General features: G+C 35.0%; 3 protein-coding genes across 3 annotated transcripts; 1 reads left to right on the forward strand and 2 right to left on the reverse strand.

The window, feature by feature from the left end:
- Nucleotides 1–2280: 2280 nt before the first annotated feature.
- LOC132278771 (splicing factor U2af small subunit B-like) lies at nt 2281–10118 on the reverse strand. Its single transcript, XM_059780657.1, has 3 exons — nt 8987–10118; nt 2931–3085; nt 2281–2846 (listed from the first exon to the last, which is right to left on the reverse strand). Exons 1-2 carry the CDS (start codon nt 9802–9804, stop codon nt 3082–3084), a joined length of 822 nt encoding a protein of 273 aa, XP_059636640.1. The 5' UTR covers nt 9805–10118; the 3' UTR covers nt 2281–2846; nt 2931–3081.
- Nucleotides 10119–11473: 1355 nt separating this feature from the next.
- Nucleotides 11474–17645, reverse strand: LOC132278988 (mitotic spindle checkpoint protein BUBR1). The gene is made up of 11 exons (XM_059780901.1): nt 17321–17645; nt 17141–17200; nt 16182–16326; nt 15880–16037; nt 14579–14660; nt 14401–14467; nt 14277–14331; nt 13726–13897; nt 13530–13612; nt 11918–11995; nt 11474–11825 (listed from the first exon to the last, which is right to left on the reverse strand). Exons 1-11 carry the CDS (start codon nt 17509–17511, stop codon nt 11765–11767), a joined length of 1152 nt encoding a protein of 383 aa, XP_059636884.1. The 5' UTR covers nt 17512–17645; the 3' UTR covers nt 11474–11764.
- Nucleotides 17646–19958: 2313 nt separating this feature from the next.
- Nucleotides 19959–20680, forward strand: LOC132279004 (calvin cycle protein CP12-3, chloroplastic-like). The gene has a single exon (XM_059780921.1). It carries the CDS (start codon nt 20041–20043, stop codon nt 20482–20484), a length of 444 nt encoding a protein of 147 aa, XP_059636904.1. The 5' UTR covers nt 19959–20040; the 3' UTR covers nt 20485–20680.
- Nucleotides 20681–23164: the final 2484 nt, after the last annotated feature.

Consider the following 23164-nt stretch of genomic DNA (forward strand, 5'->3'; position numbering starts at 1 on the left):
TCAAAAAATACATGTATGAACTAAATTATAATTTCAAAACTTATATACACAGATACAATAATCTAGTTTTTCACCTGTTACTAAATACTCAGATTTATATATATATATATATATATATATATATATATATATATCACTCTCGATCATTATTAATTATGGAAAGAAAAAATTAGAATAAAAATTTAATTTTGTATGCACATATATTACCCTATACAATTAAATTATTATTACATTATTGTATGCACATATATTACCCTATACAATTAAATTATTATTACATTATCTTATAAGCAATTTACAAAAGAACATAAGGAAACTCCCTTATTAGAGAAGTTTGTGGAAAAAGTGAAGGAAGGTGACATGGGCAAAATATATATATATCACTCTCAATCATTATTAATTATGGAAAAGAAAAATTACAATAAAAATTTAATTTTGTATGCACATATATTACCCTATACAATTAAATTATTATTACATTATCTTATAAGCAATTTACAAAAGAACATAAGGAAAATCACTTGTTAGAGAAGTTTGTGGAGAAAGTGAAGGAAGGTGACATGGGCAAAATAGAAAACTAAGATACGAAGACATTTCTTTTACTGGAAAGTAAAATTTTCATATATTTCATGTCAGAATTTTTTTTTAAAAAATTAAATAGTTGCAAAAAAATTCCTTACATGAAAGTTTTTTTTTTCCAAAAACAATAAATTATAATCTCAAACCATCAACAAAGTAAGCTTAATGTCACGCCCCGCCTATACTCTAAACCCTCGACGGTGAGTTATTCTTCTTGGAGTGAAAAATTTATAGGCTTTGTTAAACAAAGTAAAAAATCAATACATCAACGCGAAATTCACGACTTTATAACGCTGCAGGCTGCAGTGTCTAAGGGGTTATTTTGTAATTAGCCCCTCCCAGCAGCACACAACTCAATGCTAAGTAATAACACATGATTATTACCCATTAGTAGGATCAGGAATATGCTATTAAGGATATTCTGGTAATTTAAATGGAGCCCAAGGACTTTACCAAACAATGTAACTGAATGGCAAATGGGTTATAGATCTCCCACCTAACAATCCAATACAGCAACAATTAAAAAGGTTCGAAGAAAGCGCCGTGCTTTTTGTTCGGCTGGGTTTTGCAACGCCATGGACCGTAAGCATTGGTTACAAATAAAAACCCTTTCTCAGTAATTTCATATATTTTATTTTTTCATTCTATTCTACCCATGTATTCTCTTATCTCTTAATTTTTTAAAATCATTTTTAATTAGTTATTGTGTGTCTCAGATTTTTGTAGAGAAAAAAAAAAAAGAGAAAAGTGCAGTTTGTTAAAACTAAAAAAATTTAAGAACTAAATTTTAAGTGCTGTATTTAAGTGATAATTAAAAAATAAATATTTTTAAATATATATACGTTGAATTTTCAAAGTTGAGAGTGATGTCCCTTGTCGCTTTAAATTTTACTCTCAAACACATTGGATAAAGTGCATTTAATTCGAGCGCTAAATCGTTTTCAAACAGCACCGGGTGGGGAGAGGAAGATTTCCAAAGAAATAAATACATATATAGAGGTCATACAGAACCCCAAACTCAATTCAGCGAGAGACTGAAAGGAAATGCAAGGATAACAAGCCTTTCTTTTGTTTGAAGGAAGAGGGGAGAAGGAAGAGAAGGTAGATAGAGAAGCCTTGAAAGCCTTTCCTTTGTTTGGCAGGAGACAAAAAGAGGGAAAAAAGAGGAAAAAGACTCCTTGTATACAGATTCAATATTATTCCTCCTCTCAATGGTAGGAAGAAAAGTAAAAACAATATTCTTTTTTCCATATGTTTAAATTTGTGAAAAACTATTCTTAATTAATATGAAAGAAATAATAGTCAAATTATGAAATACCCTCCCTTCATCATTTCCTTTCTACTACACCAAATGCAAAGACTTCTTTTTTCTCCTAGAGATATGTATTCCATCAAAACCAGTTTCCCAGGTACCATCCTTCCCATATCAAATAAACAATGCCTTTGATGAACACTAAACATTTCAGGTGAAAGATTACTTCTAAGAATTCAACTTCCCAAAAAGACATCTAGTGGAAATTAAGCTGCAATCAAACACCACATAACCCTTATTGTGATAGAAAATCAACCTGTAATTCCATGTTGAATCAGCATTCTGCCTATAGCAAATAATTCCGTGTATAGTAAAATATTCTAAAAAGCGTGTCATTGTATAGCTGCACAGTTAGATTTTCACAAAAATAAACACAGTGCCAATTTTTTAAAAAATAAACCATTTTAAGTATCCTTAGCAGAGGAATAGAAAAGGCAAACTTCTGCTTGAAGAACTATAAGAAATAAATTGCTGGTGTACATTTGCAATATGCATTTTAACAAATTTCACACTATGCAACAAATTGAAATGGATCCGATTGCAGACATTATTGCCATCAGCATGGATTTCCTAAGTAGAGTTGCTTTTCTCGCAATATACAACTCACTTGGCCTAATATAATGTTTTCCTGTTGCCATAACACGTGAGAATACGTTGGTACCCCAAGGATGATTCATCAAATTTTACGCAACAAAATATGAGGAGCCGGAGATGATGCTAAAAAGGAATGAATGTTGAGTCTTCTTTTCTTGGAGTAAAACTCCATACGAATTGAGGGAGTCAGGGGAGAGTATTTTGTAACCTTGTGCATATTTACCTTTTACTGGTTACACCTGGAACTAAGAAATTAGGGAGGTTAGAGGGGGGTAAGTTGGAGGTGTTTCAAGACCTAATATGGGAGCAAAGCCAGCCCCGTCCAACCATGGCACTCAACTCTTCCGTGTTATGCCCTTTGCTGTTTTTTGAACATATTAAAGGATCAGTTTCAATGGAGAAGAGAAGGAAGACAAGCTAAAAATATTTGACAATAAAATCTCACCAGGAACAGTCAGCCCGGTTTTCGCATTGCCAACCTCAACAGGATTTTTTCCAGCCTAAATTTGAACAGGTTCACCAATTTCACAATCCAGATCAGGCAAACACATTTTTTTGGCATCATATCCTCACTTCTATATCTTTTGTCCAAACTTTCAGCTGACATTTGGAAGAGCATAAAGGGCAGAGGTCAAACTTCAACTCAAAACAAATTCGATGCCCAAATTCAAATTCAACCAACAGCTTAAAACTTAGATGTTTATATATAACTTCATCAAAGAAATATAATCTTGAAAAGCACAACTGATGAGGGACAAAAAAATTAGGATCATGGGGGAACAAGAAGATCTCTCTCTGTTTTAACTGTACAACCATGCTTACTCCTACAACTTGGGTTTAATCACTTCTTTTTATCCCTTCCTTGTTCTGCATTCAAATATCATTTAAGGTGCGATATAGCCTCTATAAACATTAGACATAATCTAGGTCAATGAGAGATCTAAATTACTATACACAGTATCATTTACTAATGAACACCACACTACACCACAAAGAAAATACCAAAACAAACTAACATTAAAAATAATAAGAATAAAATAAAACATCAACTAGAATATGAGAAGCGTGCCTGACTTGTGCTCAAGACTTGCCTCGGGATGCCAAAAGCGCTTTGGGACTAAACCTAACTAACAAAAATGTATTATTTCCCGATAATTTATAACCAACAAAAATGAGCACCTCACTCGACTAATAATAAAAAAACCTAATGCAAGTTACATCAGATTTGGTATCAATCCACAAGATCTAGTGAGTCTCAGGCTGGGATGGGATGGCCTGGCCTTCCGTTAGTTGCTTCCTTTACGCGAGGACAGGAATTGGCGCAACAGTAAGGTTACTCACTTGCTCCATTGTAACTTGGAGCTTACGGGTTTGAAACAAGAAAACAACCTCTTTCCATGCGGAGGTAAGACTATATACATCTAACCCCACCCTAGACCCAGCAATGGCGGGAGCCTCATGCAAGAACTAGCATGAAAGTCAATCTATTGCATTGCCCTTTTTTTTTTTTTATTATTATCTTATTTTTTTGCTGCCTTCCCACATCATGGGACTCCCACATCATTAGATGATGAAGCATATCAAGATAAGTCCATATTTTTGGTAAGCCCTGGAGATTAGCCAATGTCTAAACTCCAAACTTAACCTCAATCAATGGCAGGACCCTTATACACCAAAATTTATACAGAAGTCCATGCAACAAAATCGTGCCTTGTGCAACCACCTCATAGTGAATATTCAAATATAAAATGAGCAGAATGACCACACAAATTTGCTTTTTAAGTGTGAAAACTACAAAAGTCGACCCTAGTTGTTATACATACTGCCTCATTCACAATCATTTTATAAGGTTCTAACCACTCAAGTGTTGAATTTGATAAATCTGAACATTAAGAAGAAACATCCATGTGTCTAAGATTATTCAATTTTGACGTCCACCTTGGAGGGCAATTAACATTCTAAATGTCCTTTTAAAGGAAGCCAATACTCTCTACCACTAAAAGCTCTGTAATAGGACTTCACAACAAATCAACTGTTTTTAACAAAATTCCATCTTTAAGATTTTCTCTACCTAAGAACCAGGATCCGATGTCCAAATAGTGTCTCGAAGCAGGTATCCATGGAATCCAACTCCCATTCCTATAATGCCCAAAAGAACCAAATTGGCAAATCACTCCCCATTATACAAGATGTAATCTGGTACCTGCTTGTCAAAAACAACCTAAAAAGTCCAAGGAGGATGCTTCACAAAGGTTCTTCAGACCATACATCATACATGTCAAAATCTCACTCTCTGTCCGTTATCCATGACAATGCTAGGAAACTGGAACTCTCTCCATCCTCTCATAATCCCCTTCTAAGTTCAACACCATAACTGCCCACTCCTGCTTCAAGGTCCACCGGACTATATCCACTCTCATACACCACCAAAACTCTTGTGCATAAACCATCCACTTATATCGCACCTCTCTAGAGCAACTTCACAAATATTGCTTAATTAAACAGCTTGAACTTTGACGTTACTAATTCACAAATCGCATGCCTGAGTAGGAGCCTACACATCCTCCCATGCAAGAAAAATGATACCCAAATTGAGACCCTTCAAGTATTATATATATATTTTTAAAGGTAATTATCAAATTTGCTTTACCAGACACACTAGAGTCATCAAACCAACTCTTAAATATGTTTGTGTGTGTGTAAATAAATATAAATAAAAACACTACTATCAAATATGTAATATTGATAATGATAAGAGTAAGAAATTTCCACATCATATATGCATTTCACCAGAAAGCCACAACAACAGTAAGTGATTCAACCACTTGATCTTTAAAACATGAAAATGCAAATTAAACTACCTCGCATTAACATTTAATCTACAGATGTATACAAATCTTATAAGAGAGCAAGGTACTAAATGAAACATCCAATTAAAAGAAAAACCTCATCCATGATGGATTAGAGATTCAATATGTTCATGACTCCTATTTTGCACTAGCACGCTCAAGACAAGGTATGGACGCACTTACAGAGTGAATACAAATAAGACATAAACACAACAATTTTAAACCATACAGCAATATGTGTACATGTGCAAGTAACAGATAACTATAACCACTCATTTTTGGAGACACATTTCTGGAAGTACATCAGAAGTGTTAATGTTTGATGCAACTACAATTTCTACATAAAAGAACTCATGTCACTTAGATTTATAACTGATATTTGAACAAAGGATAACAAATTGTCCTGTAGTTCCATGTATGAAGTGCTGGAACATAATGTCGTTACAAAAAGTATAACCAAGAGTAAATTGTTACATAATGTATCATCAAAAATCATAGCCTTGAAAGCGAGGTTTACAAATCTCATTTGTCACCTTTTTTAAAGGCACCATTTGTTTAAATCTAAAATATTTTTCATGTAAACCTTTTACCTGTGTAAATCACCATCTACTCTAAAAGCTTAAGCTATTAAAGAGGTGTAGCTTTATATTTAAATCCTTCAACACACACCCTTACATGTGGCCTTCTTTTTGGTCCAACATGTGTTCTAATTTTAATTATCGCGTGGCAGTGAGGTTTGAACACAAGACCTTGCATGCTCTGATACCATGTCAATCACCATCTACTCTAAAAGCTTAATTATCAGGTGATACTGAGGTTTGAACATAGGACCTTGCCTGCTATGATATCATGTCAATCAACATCTACTCTAACAGCTTAAGCTATTAGAGATTGTGTAACTTAAATATTTTAAGACTTCAACATGCCGTCACACGCGTGACCTTCTTTTTGGTCCAACATGTGTTCTAATTTTTATTATCAGGTAACAATGAGGTTTGAACACAAGACCTTACCTGCTCTGATACCCTGTCAATTACCATCTCCTCTAACCCCTCTTTTCCCATCAAGGCCTGCCTCTCTCTCTCTCTCTCTCTATATATATATATATATATATAAAACACCTTTTAACATAATTTGTTTAGCATGTTTACGTTGGATTGCAAAGTCTCTGGGTAAATGACTTATAGACAATAGATATGTAAGTCATTTTCGTTCATAAGGTATAAAACATTTTACTGAAAAATATTTTCATTCATTTTTATATGTTACCAAACATCGAAAAATTGGAAACATTATACATGGAAATAAACAAAGCTGAAAATAAAAATTGAAATACCTTTTTCACATTTTCAACTTCTAAACTCACCAAAAAGAAGACTTTAGTATTCGACCTACTGTTTCTAAGTTACAAAATAGAAGATCTAAACTTAGAATCTGTGTTACATGGACTCTCCTATTCCCATTTGGTCAACATGACACAACATGGACATCTATATGGGATGTGTCAGTCACACGTACCCAAGTCAGAAACTAGATCCTCTGTCCGTGATGACGGAAGAAGAAGAAGAAAAGCTCAAATTAAACAGCAAAGAAAGGTTTTCTACTTCTAAGATAGATGAACGTTTGTCCCACATCCTCTTTAATTATAAAAAATAAAAAATAAAAAAGAAACATAATTATAAAGTTCTAAGAACCATAAGCATAGCATTTGAGTCTTAAATAATTACCGACAAGAGAAAAATGCCAAAGCCTGCTTCACCCCTGATCAAAGAGAAAAAATGATTAGAAAATCATATCACTGTCTTTCCTCCCTATCACGGTTCCACTATTCAATCTTGGTTATGCGTCATCACTCCCTTCCCTCGTCAGACTCCTGTTCCTCCTTGGATTCCCATATCTCCTCCTTCTCCCATCACATTTTCAACTTCTAAACTCACCAAATAGAACACTTCAGTATTTAACCTACTATTTCTAAGTTACAAAATAGAGGATCTAAACTTAGAACCTACGTTACATGGTCTCTCCTATTCCCCTTAACGTACTCTTGTCAACGTGACACAGCCTGGACATTAAATATATATCTATCTATGTCTGTGGCTTAAGAAATGATGTCGCTTCTGACCAGAATTTCATGCATACTATATGTGTCAGACACAAATACCCAAGTCAAACACCTAGATCTTCTATTTGTGATGATGAACAAAAGAAGAAATGCTCAAAGTAAATAGCAAAGAAAGGTTTTATACTCTAAAATAAATGATATCAATTGGACCACATCCCATTAAATTTAAATTATAATTGACCCTTCTCTAAAGAATAGTAGCATCATACATCATCATATAAAATTTATTTATTTAATGTATAGGACATTTCCATGCAACCATGCTCAACTTCTTAACACATTTCAAACCAAGTCCATGGGTCCTAAGATTTGTGATTGAGGAAGTTTCGGCACTTGAACTTGTACCCAACCCCAGTACACATACATGAGTCCAGGTTACGTAGCTTAAAACTTTATTTAACAGCCTCTCGGCATGCAGGGGTAAGGTTGCGTACATCATCGGCGGGAGCCTTGTGCACTGGGCTAGCCCTTATTACATTACCTAGATTTGTTGATTGATGTTAGATCTTCAACGACTATTGATGAATCTTATTTTGATATTCACTATTGAAGATATGGGGACGCGGAAAAGATCAAAGGGTGCAATAGACAATAGTTGAAGGCTGTCAAAGGGGAATTGACACTGGAGGAGGCCATTAAATATGAATTTTTGTATTGACTTTTGAGAGAGATAAGATAGTTTTGATGTATGAATAGAGATTAGTAGTTTTGTAGATGTAACCAATTGGTCACTGTGAGGGATTTTTGGGAACTGAAGATTACTTAATATATTTGTCATGAATCTGAATTAATTAAGACATATGCGTATTTAAAGAAAAAACCTCAATTAAAAAGACTGAAGTTATGTTATATCTAAAGACAGTGTATACTTATAAAAAGGCACCCTCACATGGTTATTTAAACTTTCTTCTCCTTCTTTATATTTTAAATAACTCATTTTCCAAGTCCAATTAGCATAACTATCACAAAAATAGTATAATTACATTTTTTTATCATAATAATATCATGCATATAAAATCTTACTTATATAAATTCAACAAAACAAAAATTTTAAAAAAGCATTAAAAAACCATATTCATTTTTGGGAAAGTTGAGATGCAAAAGAGTAACCGCATTCATTCTTCTAACCTTTATTTAAGCAGATTCACAGACACCCCATAAACAAAGCTAAAAAAATAAAATAAAATTGAGATTATCACATAACCAAATACTGGCAAGAAGGGGGAAAAAAGATAAATAAATAAATAAATAAGAGAAGAAGCAAAAACACATAAAATGTAGAATAAAAGTAGGAAGGGAGCAACTTGCCAACAAAAAACTAATAGCCAGTTCTAATAATTTCTAAATATGAACGTCTAAAGGAAGTTGCTGCTATATCAGCTAAGTGCATCATCAATAATAAGACAACATAAATAATGTTTTAAGAAGCATGGCATCTGAGCCTAGAATAATTACCAAGAAGAGAAAAATGCCAAAGCCTACTTCACTCCTGATCAAAGGAGCAAAATGGTCAGAAAATCACATCATTACCTCTCCTCCCTCTCACGGTTCCACTGTTCAATCCTGGCTCTGCGTTCCTCACTCCCTTCCCTTGTTGGGCTCCTGCTCTGCCTTGGACTCCCACGTCTCCTCCTTCCCCCATCACTGTCATACCTCCTGTCACTGCTTCGCCGCCCACTGCCTCTATAGTCCCCACGGTCCCGATACTCTCCACGCCTATCATACTCCCTCCGGTAATGCGGACTCGCACTCCGGCTCCGACTCCGAGTTCCCCTGAAATGCCGGTACCTCCCGAATAGCTTCCTCCTCAAATCCCTCCCAATCAGCTTCACATGCATGAAATTACAGTAACCCCCTCGGTTGCAGTTGTTCTCCTCAAATTGCCTGCACGTGGCTTCCCGGAAATCCGTGACCGGCGAGAAATCGGCAATGATGGGGCGACCGGAATAGTACCGCCCTTGCAGAGCCTTCAAAGCGGCCGCAGCCTGATCTTCCTCCTTGAACTGGACATAGACGTTGCCGATCATGTGATCGGCGAGGTTATCGCAGACGTTGAGGCTCTCGATCTCGCCGAACTTGTTGAGTTCTTCGAAAATGTCCTCGTAGAAATCCTCGAAGTGTTCCTGAATCTTGTAAGGGTCAATAGGCTGGCCTTGAGCGTCGACGCCGGGCGTGATCATGTCAGGACGCTGGTACATGTTGGAGAGGAGAAGAGTGGGAGAGATCGTCGGACGATTGTGGAGGCGAGAGCAGCGATCGCCGTGGCGACACGCGCCGATCTTGAAATAGAAGGGGCAGTTCACGCGGTCCTTTTCGGTGCCGAAGATCGAAGCCAAGTGCTCCGCCATTGACGGTGATTCACAGTTGAGACGAAACAAAGTCCTTAGGGTTTTGGCAAAACCTTGATAGGGAAAATATAGAGCAAACCGGGAAGCTTTAGAAATCAAACGGAGAATGAAGATCTCGAATGCATGAGGGAAGAGATAATTAGTGGTAATATTGGGGTTGATGAAAGACCCTGATTTGCAGAGACGAGGGAAGGATGGAAGAACTGTGTGCGAATATATGTGTATGAGAAGCTTCTAGTTTCGCGCTGACTGAACTGAACTTACCCGCTGTGTTGGATGCGTCAGTTGATGATTGTGTAATGTGTGTGTACGCGTGGCAAAACATATGTGCGCTTTTCAATTTATTTACTCTTTTAGCTCATTAAATACTAATATTTAATGGACAATGTTTAGGTCATTGTTAGTAAAAATATACAGCATACTCGTCCCATTGGATCAATAATAAATAAATATGTGATATTTAATTATCAAATTAAATATGATAGTAGATATTCACCTAACAAATTGTGATTTGATCACCATTTATCATTTGATAATTGAAATAGAATGTGTCTATTTATTATTGGTCCATGTCAATGATGATTATGTTGTAAATCTCAAGAGAACTTAAATATTATTCATATTTAAAATAATAAATAAATAATACTCCCTATTACACATATATAATGGTTTTATTACTTATTTAAATTTATTTCAGAAAAAAAAAAAACTTATTTAAATTTACAAAAACTATTAGATCCCATACGCTACAAAGAACACATCTCCCTATATAATTTTTCTTTTTATTTGGCAAAATATTAGGAGTATATTTTTGTTTCTCTCTTAATCTTATTTCATAATATTAACTAATGTTACCTCTCACGAGATTGGGAGTCCAAATTAAAATTTACCCATAGAGAATGCTTCCTTAATTATCCTAGCATACGTAATATTGAAAAATTGCATGTGTCTAACAATAAATTATATAGTATTGAAGCGTTATCATAAAATAAAAAAATAATAATTATAAATTAAAAAATCTTACCTGTTGTAATGAGTCAGAACGGTTGCTTAAATTTGAGTCAGAGACTCAGACCCGTTACACCCACCATATTTACCACCGTTGTATGCTAAAAAAGCAAAAGCGATTTACAGATGCAGATTTAAAAGTATTTGGGCCAAAATTTGGACCCAGGATCACCTGTATTTTGGGCTCGCGAATCTTCTGTGCCCATGCTGGAAATATTCAAAGGTTACAAGAGTCCAGAAGACGGCCTTTAATTGTCCATGAAGTATGTTTTTTAAACCCAGCAATGGATTAACAAGAAACAAACATCAAATACCATAATTCCCCATCCAATCAAAATATCAAGATTTTAAATTCAAAATCCTAATTGCAAGAGCCGTACTGTTTGAGTGAGTGGTTGGATTGAATTGCTCTCCGTAGAGCCTTGCACCCTCCCTCTCCTGAACACTAACCTCTTAACATTCTTGTCAAGAAAAAGAAAGAAACAAAAAAATCAAAATATAGTTTGAGGAATTACTAAAAAAATAGATGATAACAAGTCAATGAAAATTTAACTTGCTTCCATAATTATTGCTACTAAACAGTAAACACCATAACTATCTCGTTGTGTTTCATATATAATGGTTATAATCCAATCATTGGTCCGTTATATTCAGGCTACACTATACCAAATTCAATAATGTACCAACGTTGTCATTTATAGTCAAATGGGGAAAACCACACAACACATCAAGAGAGCATATGAGTAAAAATAAGAAAACATAAAGTCAAACGAACCCAAACATATCAAGTACGCCGAGCACAAGCATGCTTGCTCCAGAATAATGAAGTTTCCACAATGAAACATGACAATTTAAACTTTTTTGGAACAACTAGAAGAGAAATACTGATCAAGCTTTAGAAGATAAAAGCTGATCATGCATTTTTTGGTACAAACAACACAATAAACATGGATCATCTAGGCAGATAGTTGGGAAAATTGCGCAATGGATTTTCCCTTAATAGCTCTGTTTCCCTGCACAAAGAAAAATTTAGAAAAAATGGTTACTACATGAAAACCGAATATGGTTTACAAGGCCCAAAGTCACTCTTCGAGTTATTGCTTACTTTTTAAGGTCTCGACCGTCCCCATGTCTGAGCTGTAGAATTGAAGACTTTTCACCATCACCACCTTCTTTATGTATTCTGTAACATATTCAATAATGACAGAGTCAGCAACCAAGTAATGAACATCAACAACAAGAACATGCGTACCTAGTAGGGAAGATATGAGTAGGATGAGGCCATTGGGGGGAGAAGGGCTTAACACCATGTTAACGGGATGTTTTCATGCCTTTCTACTCATAAGTGATATAGCTCAAATTCTATTTGAAGCTTAGAACTCTCTACCAAGGATTACACAAAAATAACACTGGCACTGTAGGTCAGGTCATACCAACCTGCTCACCAATCTTGGCGTCCCCTTATTAAAATGGAGGAAAAGAAACAAGATTACTTTTGGATTGGGATAATGGATTTAGAAAATGATGGAAGAATCAGACTTTAAAGAGTGCCCCTGGTGTAGATTAGGTCATACCAACCTGCTCACCAATCTTGGCGTCCCCTTATTGAAATGGAGGAAAAGAAACAAGATTACTTTTGGATTGGGATAATGGATTTAGAAAATGATGGAAGAATCGGACTTTAAAGAGTGCCCCTGGTGTGGTCCAAGACGAGATATCTTATAGTTCCGTCCCAATTGCAATCTTAGTTGCTGGTTTCAAGATAAGATATTTAGGGTTCATAACAGGATCTAATCTTACAGCAGCATAATTTTGTGCCAACTTAATCTGTTCTGAGTTGAACCCCCCGCCCGCAGCCAACCCAAAGGAAAAAGCAAATATAAAGAAAAAATAGTACAAAAAGAAAAGAGAAAAACAAAAACAAAAACAAAAAAGGACCAATCTTAGAAAAAAGTTATAAATTTTAGTGCCATTTTGAAGAAATATGTTACAAGGAAATCTCTCAACAAAAGACCCATTGTTCAATAGTCTATGTGAAAATACATATTTTACAAGTTCCGGGATTTTTTTATTTTTTATTTGGTTTAAAGAAGGGGAAGGTGATGTGGTCCACATTGAGGGTATGGTAGGAAGGAAGGGGACCAAAACTGACATAAGTTGAGATGGTAAGGAAAATATGGCAGCACATGGATTTGACCGGGGTTATGGTTCTAGATAGAGCGAAATGACTAAACATGATTCCTATAACACACCTCAAATAGTAGGAAAAATGCTTTGTTGAGTTGAGTTTTCATTAATTGATAGAAAAAAAATACCAGAAACAGGTGAACATACCTGCAATTATAGTCACATTTTAAGATCCTAACACCATCCTATAGGTGATACTGTTGTTCAGCAGAGCAACCCAACATTTGGTTCCAAAACACAAAAATAAAGCTGGATTCAGCTTTTACCTGTTCAACATATTATTTGGTGTGTCCATTTGACCCTTGTTAAAATTATACTATGGTCACATTTTTAGATCCTTACACAATCCTACAGGGAATACTATTGTTCAGCAAAGCAACCCAAAATTTGGTTCCAGAACACAAAAATAAAGCTGGCTTCAGCTTTTACCCGTTTAACATATTATTAGGTGCGTGATTTATTTGGACTGGCATCGAGACCAATTTTTATTATAATTATAGGCCAAACTGGTAGAAGGTGTTGTTACTCACTCTGCGCATTCCTCATCAACAAAAACCTCGATACAAGCACTGGGAGTTGCTGCTCCAATACCATACCCGGATCTCTGTGGAATCTGAAAGGAAGTGATAGAATGTGTTAGGGAATGTGTTAGGGTTACAACACAATGAAACCACAATACAAATGAGCAATAGAAAGATAAAATATGACTAGGAGTTTAAATCTGACCTTATTTGATTTCCACTTGGTAGGGATTGCATTATTTTCTTTATTTCTCTCAGCTCGAGCACCAAGACTGGGCCAGGACTTCTGGTCTGTCTTCGATGACTCTGATTGATGACCCAAGGTGCTGTCTGTATTGGTATCTTTGTAAATGGTCATCAGAGTAGCCCCATGAGCCCTGATACATGGAATTGAAACAAAAAGAGTAAACAAAAATATGTGTCATGATTAGTCAATGGATGTTCCACATAAAGGAATCTTTAAGCATACATGTTTGATTTGAGTTTAGAACTTATGAATCATTTCAAATGGGTATCCTAAGAGAGGTCTCCTCCATTGTGAATTCACGTATCGTTTAGTTTTTTTTAGCATTAATCAAATCCATAATCTGCACAAACTTAATCCCAAGAGTAAAGAAATTTAAAATTTTGATAAGCTATTCCCATCTTTTCCCTTTCCCTTTCCCTTTCCCAAATTTAATATAATAATAAATATCTATTCAAATAAGTTGGCAACTGCGTAGAGAATTTTTCAAAGAAAAAAATCCATATGCTAACCTATCTTGCTTCAATTTTTTCCTAGCAAGATCAAAACTCCCTGTACTCTGGGTTCCTGCAGTAGTGGGAACAGTTTTAGTAATGAAACCATCTCAGATGTCAGAAAGACAAAATTAGAACTTACGATTTTCTCCTTTAGCCAAGACAGTTCCAAAGCTTCGAACTGGTAGGCTGTTCTCCGTTAAATCCTCCTAAAGATTGGAAACATGAAATTATGGATGACAACTGGCCCGAGGAAGAAAAGAAGAGGAAGAAGAAGAAAGCGGGATAGAAAAGGAAATCCATTGCAGCAAATTACATACATCGATAGCTTTCGGTCTTGCCATCGAACGCGCAAAGAATTTCTTATAAGCTGCCTTCAACTTTTCAATGGGTTGAGCGTTCCTGTATACAGACAAGTTAATAAGAAACGAATACTCAGAATTTAATAACAGCCATTAGTAAAAAATTAAATTTAATAAGTGAGAAAAATACAGAAAGCAATATTCTGAAATAGGATATTTCACGTGATAAAGTACAATAACTTAAAGACAAATGCAGAAAGACAATATTCAGTAATAGGATACATTCCAACTCATTAGTAATACACATATGATTTATCCAACTTTAAGCTCCATAAACTCAAAAAAGAAGAAATCAAGTAAGTTTTCATGCACCGGCTGAACATGTACATAAGATTCACGTCATGGTAAATAGAGAGAGAGAGAGAGAAGCAATGATATATTTTTTTCCAACAAAGTACAGTCTAGAAGAGAGCAATCCTCCAAAATATTAGTGTTGGAATAATGGGAAATCAACTTATTGTCGTTTCGGTTCAGACACAGTCCATACTTATGTCCCCAAGGTCTTTGACAAGGCAAAAGAGGTCAGTCATGGACTGAACCAACAATGCAAGACAATCATTATATATTTGAAGCCGTAAGGGTTGCTGTCAACTATGTTTTACTAAGATGAGGAAATGCAGTTTGCAGAGGTGATCACACTTGGTTCTCACAATCAGCCTCCTAAAGCTAGAACCACTTGGATGCTGTTTGTCAAGATTAGTAAAATATGCCAATTATTTAAATCAGTGATGTCACATATACAAACCATCTCCTGACCCAAAACATATATATAAACAAAGAAAGAAAAAGACTACTGAAAAAATACAAAACCTAGAAAAAAAGATAGCCAAGATGAGCAACTAGTCATAGATAAAATAGAAATAAAATGCCCAAACCCAGGGCAGAATCATAAATAAACCACATGAACTCAAACAGAATTCTAAAGCTCCCAAACTAAAATTGGACACCTAGCACTAGACTAATAACATTTGTAACACCACAAGATTCACAACTACTTCAAATAGCATTCATAACAATGAGAAAATCATAATTGTAGAAGTGAATCAATGTCTACTTGGCAAGTTATTGGCAAGATATATATCCTCTTCCACAGCTAATATATATGTTATAATCTCCCTTATAACTCAATTTTGTAATCCTTGTTCCTTTCTATGTATAAATCAAAGAAATTCCAATTATATTCATAGATTTAAAACTAACTGATCCAATTACAGCATTACATAAAACTACAACTACTGGATCAAAAGCAATGAAACCACCTCGATATTCCTCTATTAAATATATCATTCGCAGTTCTGATCTTGTTCTTGGATTCCATGTGCAAAGCATGTGAAATGAAGAATAGAGAATGTGTCTGCCCAATTTTGTTTGCCTCCAGAAAATTATATATGACTTCAGCATCAGCACAATTTTCAGCCTGCAGTGCCATTTTAAAATAAATCCCCACTTTCGAAAACAAAAGTACAACAGTTGAAAATAAATAAATAAACAGACACCATGAATATGAATATGCTCTTAATAACTAAAGCACAAAAAAGAAGTGATAATGAAGAGAGCCTACATATTCCAGCCACACTTTCAGGTAGCGGAGGTCATCTTTGTAGCGTTCTTCATGCCAAAAAGTGCGGACACATTGTTCATAAATCACAACCAGTCCTGAGCAGTCTCCACCAGAAGGGAAAGCCTCCTGAACCCATTTAATGCACCTTTGAAATTGAAAACAATAAATGTCATACAGCAGCACTAGTTGAATATAACATACAGGGAAAAAAAAAAAAAAAAAACAAGCAAACCATCTATCAATTTGGTTAGTGGAAAAAAAAAATTAAAATAAGACTTCTCATTATTAAAAACCTATCTCTACACAACGCGGCTTAATACAACTATTTTACCTTTTTTTTTCTTTTTTAAGCCCACAAGTGTTTCCCTTAATTGAGGCAGTGTTTATTTATGTTTTCCTAGTTGGAGCCTCATATACATTGTTTGACTCATTCTCTAAGAACTTAAGCTTTCAGAGTAATTGATGTTCTAATGTGGTATTAGAGCTTTGGTTGTAATAGGTCATGGGTTCAAATCTGCATCTTTGCGCTTGTTCCCTGATTTAGCGTACAAGTTTACACTTGTTATGAACTTGGTTTGGTACATTTGTTTCGCGGCACGCAAGATGGCTTGCACGTGAGGGAGGGTGTTGAAGTTTGACATACATTTTTGGGTCCTTTATGTTACAGTTTTAAGCTTTTTAAAATTTCTTGTTCTAATATTTTCATTAAACCCCCAAACAGTTTCATCAGCTACTAAACATAGGCTAGAAAAGGATTTATATGATAGAAAATGCGGTTGAAATGTAATGGATACATTTAGAAAGACCATAATCTTCCTAGATTTATTCTTCAAAAAAAAAAAAAAAAAATGCAGCTTCAAGAAAGGGCGTAAAACAACATATCTAGGTCAATTGAATGAAAACTCTAGATTCAAAGAAACAACAAGAAATGTGTGAAGAATTTGAAAGTGAGAACGTACTCTATCCATGGTTGGAGAGGATCGTCCCCTTTATACTCATCAATTGCTCCAATCAACCTCCTAAATCCAAGGAAAATGAAAACAGAAGTTAGAGATCAAATAGTTCCCGTTTCAGATAAGTTAACAAAACAACGAAATCACTATAAAAATTGGGTTTTAGGGTTATATGGAAAATAGAACCTTCGATTTTCAAGGAGAAATTTCTTGAGTTGATTGTCGGTTTGGGACTTGAGGGCGTGGTTTAGAAGGCGAACGTCTCGGCCTCTCTTCAAGGGCCTCACGTTCTCCTTGAAGAGTTCCCATTCATGCCCAGTCTCTTGCTTCGAATAAAGGAACTCCGTCTCTGGATCCAAAGTCTGAAGGTTCTCCATGGCTATTCTTCTCTTGTTTACAGTTGGGTCTTCGAAGAGTGTGTGTATTTAAAATTTGAAATCAATCTAGGCTCACAATTCTTTCATAGCCGTTGGAGTGAGAGAGAGAAAAAGAGGGGAGAATTCAATGTGTTGGGCTACTACTACCTTGTTGGGTCTAAAAGCGACTTTGGCTGGGATGGGCCCCACTAGAGAGCGGCATTGTGACGAATGATTTTTTTTAGCTGTACAATTGCGCTCCTAAATTCTTTACTAAATAAAGTAACAAAACTACTATTAAAAATAGTGTGTATTCAGTACATTTTGATTGCAAAGAGTATCTTTCAAAAGACAATTATATCATTATATATTTTTTTCTTAAAATTAAAAATTTTAAAAATAGAGTACAAAAAGTGAAGTGAAAACAATCCCATCTACTTTCATTAACAGAATATGTAATTTTATTATTTTATCTTGTAATGAAATCTGTGGCCGGTGGATCCTATCTCTTCTTCTTTTACTTTTCTTGTCTCAGTGTAAAAGGTGAAAGATGTGTGCAAGGTTCTTTCTTGTAACAAAGTTAATTTAATAAAAGAAGAGATATCAAATACAAATATGAGGGCAAAAAGTTCTGAGACGGAGGAGGAGAGATATACAAGTTTAAAGAATTTTTTTATGAAGGTATGAATGTTTGTCTCATAAGTTATACGAGTGTAACTATTCCTGTATTGGATATATTGTTCTGCTTTTAATGTTTGTAATATGAGATAGTATTGGTAATGCCCAATAATTTGAGACTAGCCTTTTATCTTAGGTTTACCTTGATAGAGTGTGATAACCTTTGATGCCTAAAGGGTCAAATTCTCACCTTGAGCCATGCTCTGATTCATCCTTAATATAACGTTGATGGCGCTTTAGGACTGGTGGTGGTTGAGAGAATTAATGATTCCTTATTATACATTAATGGCGATTGTAAAAATTTTCATCGAGGTACGTAGTTAACAATCCTTTTCGTTAACAATCCTTTTGGCTAGGACTATGGTTTATGCTAGGCAAATTCTGATCCCTCGTCTTCCAATTCACAAATCATTTTAAGTATCACAATTTATCAGAGATACGCGGTGGACATTTAAGATGATCTTACCTACTTCTTAGTAAGTGTTGTCTGTGATTCCAGCCCATGATAACCTAACTAGTACGATATTAAGGTTTTCCATTGCGGACTTGTAATGACATCAAGGTTTTTGTGTTAAGTTTGATAGTCGCGACTTTGCTACTTAATAGCCTTGGGCCAGGGTTTAGTTTTGGCCCGAGTATTCTACTCCCAAGGTTTGTTGGCATGTCATGACTATATGGTTTGATTCATACTCCTCAAGCAGCATATCACATTATCAAAGTGTGACTTTTTAAACTTTTTTCTTTTTTTAGAAATAGGAACTCTCCTGGGCAGGGTCCCTTAGGGATCCACCCCAAATTAGAAACCTGTGCCACACGCACCGACCCCTCAACACGTGCAGCAATCAATCGAGAGGAATAGATGGCTTGGGAAGAGTCGAACACCGGCCAGTCTCTAAGCTCCTACCATCACAGCTATGCCGGGGGCAATAACTTTTTAAACTTTGTGGTTGCTTTTGTTGCCAATTTTGTTGCCATATAGACTATCTTAACTTTTTAACGTGTCACGTAATTAGCACTTTGTGAGACTTATAAACTACAGTGATCAAGTCTGATAAAAAATATTGTTGAAATTTTTTTGGTACCACCCAAAAATATATATATTTTGAAATTTTAATTGACACCCTAAGTATTGTATTGACAAAATTATTATCAATCGCCAATATAAGAGAGAATTTGTTATAAAAGTATGCATGACAATGGACTTTAGAGTAATTAATTGAAAGAAATTTTTGGAATCTTTTTTTCTTTTTTGCCGAAGGTTGAATTGAAAGAATTTGATTTTACTTTATTTTGACGATTTTTTTTTTTTTTTTTTTTTTGAATCGGAAGTTTTCGGAAGTGTTACTTTTATTTTGTCCATACTCTTGAACTTATCCACAATGTGGTTTGTTGTTGTGGATAACATTTTGAAAGCTTGGAAACAAAATATCATCCATCCAATAACTCTTGTATGAGTCGAAGGCGACTTAAAGTGAGCCACATGTAACTTTAACAAATTTGCAACGATCAGGACCGTTGATATTGCTGACGCAACAATCAGTAACCAACTCAAGTGGCTGGGATGAGAAAATAAGAACCTACATTATTGCTCCAATGGACCCTTCCTTGTCAAATCAATTAGGTACTTTCTAGAATCCACAGGGGCACTTGGGTAACTCCGCCACCAAATACCAGCAATACCATCCATGCCCCCAATGAACAGTTAAACATACCGTTGAATTCAAGGGGTATTTAAGTAATTATAATTAAATCACCATCACATGTCCTCTTATTAGAAAAAGAAAGATGCAAAGTGTGATCAATAGAGATAGAAACAGAGGAGAGAGAGTTGTTCACCTGAAGATCGATCAAATCCACGGTTGAACCAAATCGATGGCATCTTTCGGAGCTTTGAGCGTTTCTTCGAATTCGGTGGTGTTTCAGTCGTCGTCGTCTTTGAATTTGTTGAGATCTGCGAGAAACGGCTTTTGTGATCAGAAGTTGTCGTCTTGGATCTGGTTCGGTCCGGAGAGCAAGCGAAGCATGAGATCGGGTTCGTGTATGACGGTGAAAGGGATGGGTGGAATGGCGAAGTACAAAGGGACGCAGATGAGAGAGCAACAGCTGACGGAGATGATAGAGAAGAAGGTGATGGAGGCGAAGGAGGTTTGCGGTGGCGAACCGACCTCCGACGAGTGCAAGGTGGCGTGGGACGAGGTGGAAGAGGTCAGCCAAGCGAAAGCTCATCTCCGTGTCAAGATGGAGAAACAAGATCCTCTCGAGTACTATTGCCAGGACAACCCCGAAACCGACGAGTGCCGAATCTACGACGACTAATAATTGATGCATAATTAGTAAAATCACTATTCACCATTACATATATTTGTCTCTTTATGTAATTTCAATTAGTGTATGCAAATGTTGTGATATGAATTTGCGAGGATTGGACATCGATCTAGTATTTCGATCATTTCCTCTTTTACTTTGGTAATGTAATTAAACAATTGTATGATATATCATTTATATTTATATATTTTTTTTTTTACAGTAATTTTATTCATATTTTTAATAATTTTCCATCTAAATCTTAATTCAAACTCCCAAGTATTTTGTAATTCTCAATGTTTATGATAGGTAGCATTGAATTAGTATTTTGGAATTAAAATTGAAGAAAAATTAGTTACGTTTCAGACTTATAATATTCAGGAGTTCTCTGAACCTTGCAGTTTTAGTGTTGATTTTTGAGATACTACTACAAATGAATTCCACTGGGAGTTCATTTTTTTGGAATGTTATACTTGCAACATTTCAATTCTGAGTCCATGCCAAAATACATGTTTCATCTAATTAAACAGCGAACGAAGGTTGCAAGAAAACAATACAATCAGTCATATGATTCAAATATTACATAATTATTACAGTTAATTCCATAAAATTCTTAACATCAATAAAGGGATTCACAATTTTGGATCATCCATAACCAAAATACACTATCTAATAATAGTTTTAAGCACAACATATATTGGACAAGATGAGATTAACTATTCAATATAAACTATTCTTTTCCGGATTCATCTTTGTTTTGGAAGGGAATGTCATTGTTCTTCACAAAATTTAAAGGAACAAGGAAACCCAAAAACAAAATATATGTGTATGTATATATATATAACCTCAAGTTGATGTATATTCCCAATGTCTCTTGGTATTGTTCCCTTGAATCTATTGAATGAAAGAGACGACTCTCTAAGCTCTCTACAATGAGATATCGAGGTTGGAATTTGGCCCACAAAATTTATTTATTTATATTTTGACATTGATTAGTTCATATTAAGTTTTTATTTCTTCGGAATCTCTCCCTTTTCTTCTCATGTTTTCCTTCTCTATATTCTTATTTGCTTCTTTTTCTCATATATTATAGACCCCATTTCCTTATCAAACACATTTTCCTCCTTCCTCTTTTCTCTTCTTCTTAGAGCCTAATTCTAATTTTATTTTTTTAATCATGAAAACCCTATGCGCCCAACTTCTCTCTTTCTCCCTCTCCTTTGATTCTCTTTCTTTTCTCCTCAAAGCACTTATTTTTCTTATAAAAGCACTTATTTTAACGCTTCTTCCCAATCTAACCAATGGATTAAATCTATTATGCTGCATTTTTTTGCTTAACTTTTGCATTTTCACTTGCTGTAATTTGTTGTTGCAGTTGTCCCATTTAATTTCTATTTTGTTTGTTGACATGTGGACATGCATGTTGTTTCGATAAGATCCAAGCAAGTAGATTATGAATTAATTTTTTTTTTTTTTTCTCTCGATGTAATTGGCATGCATATGGACCATTTATTTTTGTATTTTGTTAATTACATATAATCCTTTTTGTTTCAACATTCAATCAAGTAGTTAAGTTTTTATTTATTTATTTATTAAATTTCATTGGTGAATGAAAATGGATTGCAAACCCATACCAACACAAAAAGTTAGTTGTTTGGAAGAAACAATGTTTTCATATAATTTTAAGCATTATAAATTTTTTTCACAGGGATTAAATTATAATTGCTTAGCTCTTGCTCGCCCCTCATTCAAACCCAACATGCAAAAATGATTTTCTGTTGGTTGAAATACATGCATCTTTTTCTTTCTTTGTTTTTTGTTATGCACTTGTTATTATAATTAACTTAAAAATGTAAATGAGAATTTTCGATACTTTACTGCTCAAATTCAGTTATTGAGTGAACCATTTGCTTGTGGTACTAAAGGAGAGAAAAAAAGAAACAGACACATTCGTATCGTTCGTGTAATACATGCACCCAAACAATCGCAATGAAATTTTTCTGGACCACAAGAAGATGGTCCAGAAGTGGCCCATATGTAACCATCTTCATTACATACAATTCCTGTAGGGGGCAGAGTGTATGGAGATTCGGTCCAGTCCGTTTTCACAAGCCCACATCTTTTGGCCCAGTCCTCTGCATCCCAAAGACTATATATTGTAGAGTCTCCTTTGCTTCTTTTGAATGAAAAAAGTAATTTCTAGGAGTTGGAAACAATTTTTTTTTTTCTAAAGAGTTTGATTGTGAAGTTTCATAACCCAAAAATAGTAGTAGACCAAAACAAAGGATGACCTTCCCTGATACTTGGGATCATTCTTCCATTGAATTATAAAAAAATTAGTCCTAAAAGGGGTCTGTTTTTGGATTTAGTGGACCCCTTCCTCAAAATTCTAGAGACGCCAATTTCCAAGATTGTTTCCGATCCTCTAACATGGTAAATGAAATGTATACTGTTCACTAAAGTATTTCTAAAACTGTTCTAGAAGGAGTTATTTTAAGCCATTGTGAAATTTGGACAAACTTCTTAATGCTTTGATAGCATATGTATACACTTGAACTTTCTTCACGTATATTCTGAAATATCACTGTATGTTCTGACACTATCATCCAAGTCATCCTACAATGTCGGCAATTATCCCAAACTACTTCCTTTATGCAATTTTACCTTGTTTTCCAAATTTGCTCAATTCAAC

Source organism: Cornus florida, unplaced genomic scaffold (genome assembly GCF_030987335.1).
Source record: "Cornus florida cultivar Cherokee Brave unplaced genomic scaffold, ASM3098733v1 CherokeeBrave_3.0.0_Hap2_Chr10, whole genome shotgun sequence".
In the NCBI taxonomy this organism is placed as follows: Eukaryota; Viridiplantae; Streptophyta; class Magnoliopsida; order Cornales; family Cornaceae; genus Cornus; species Cornus florida.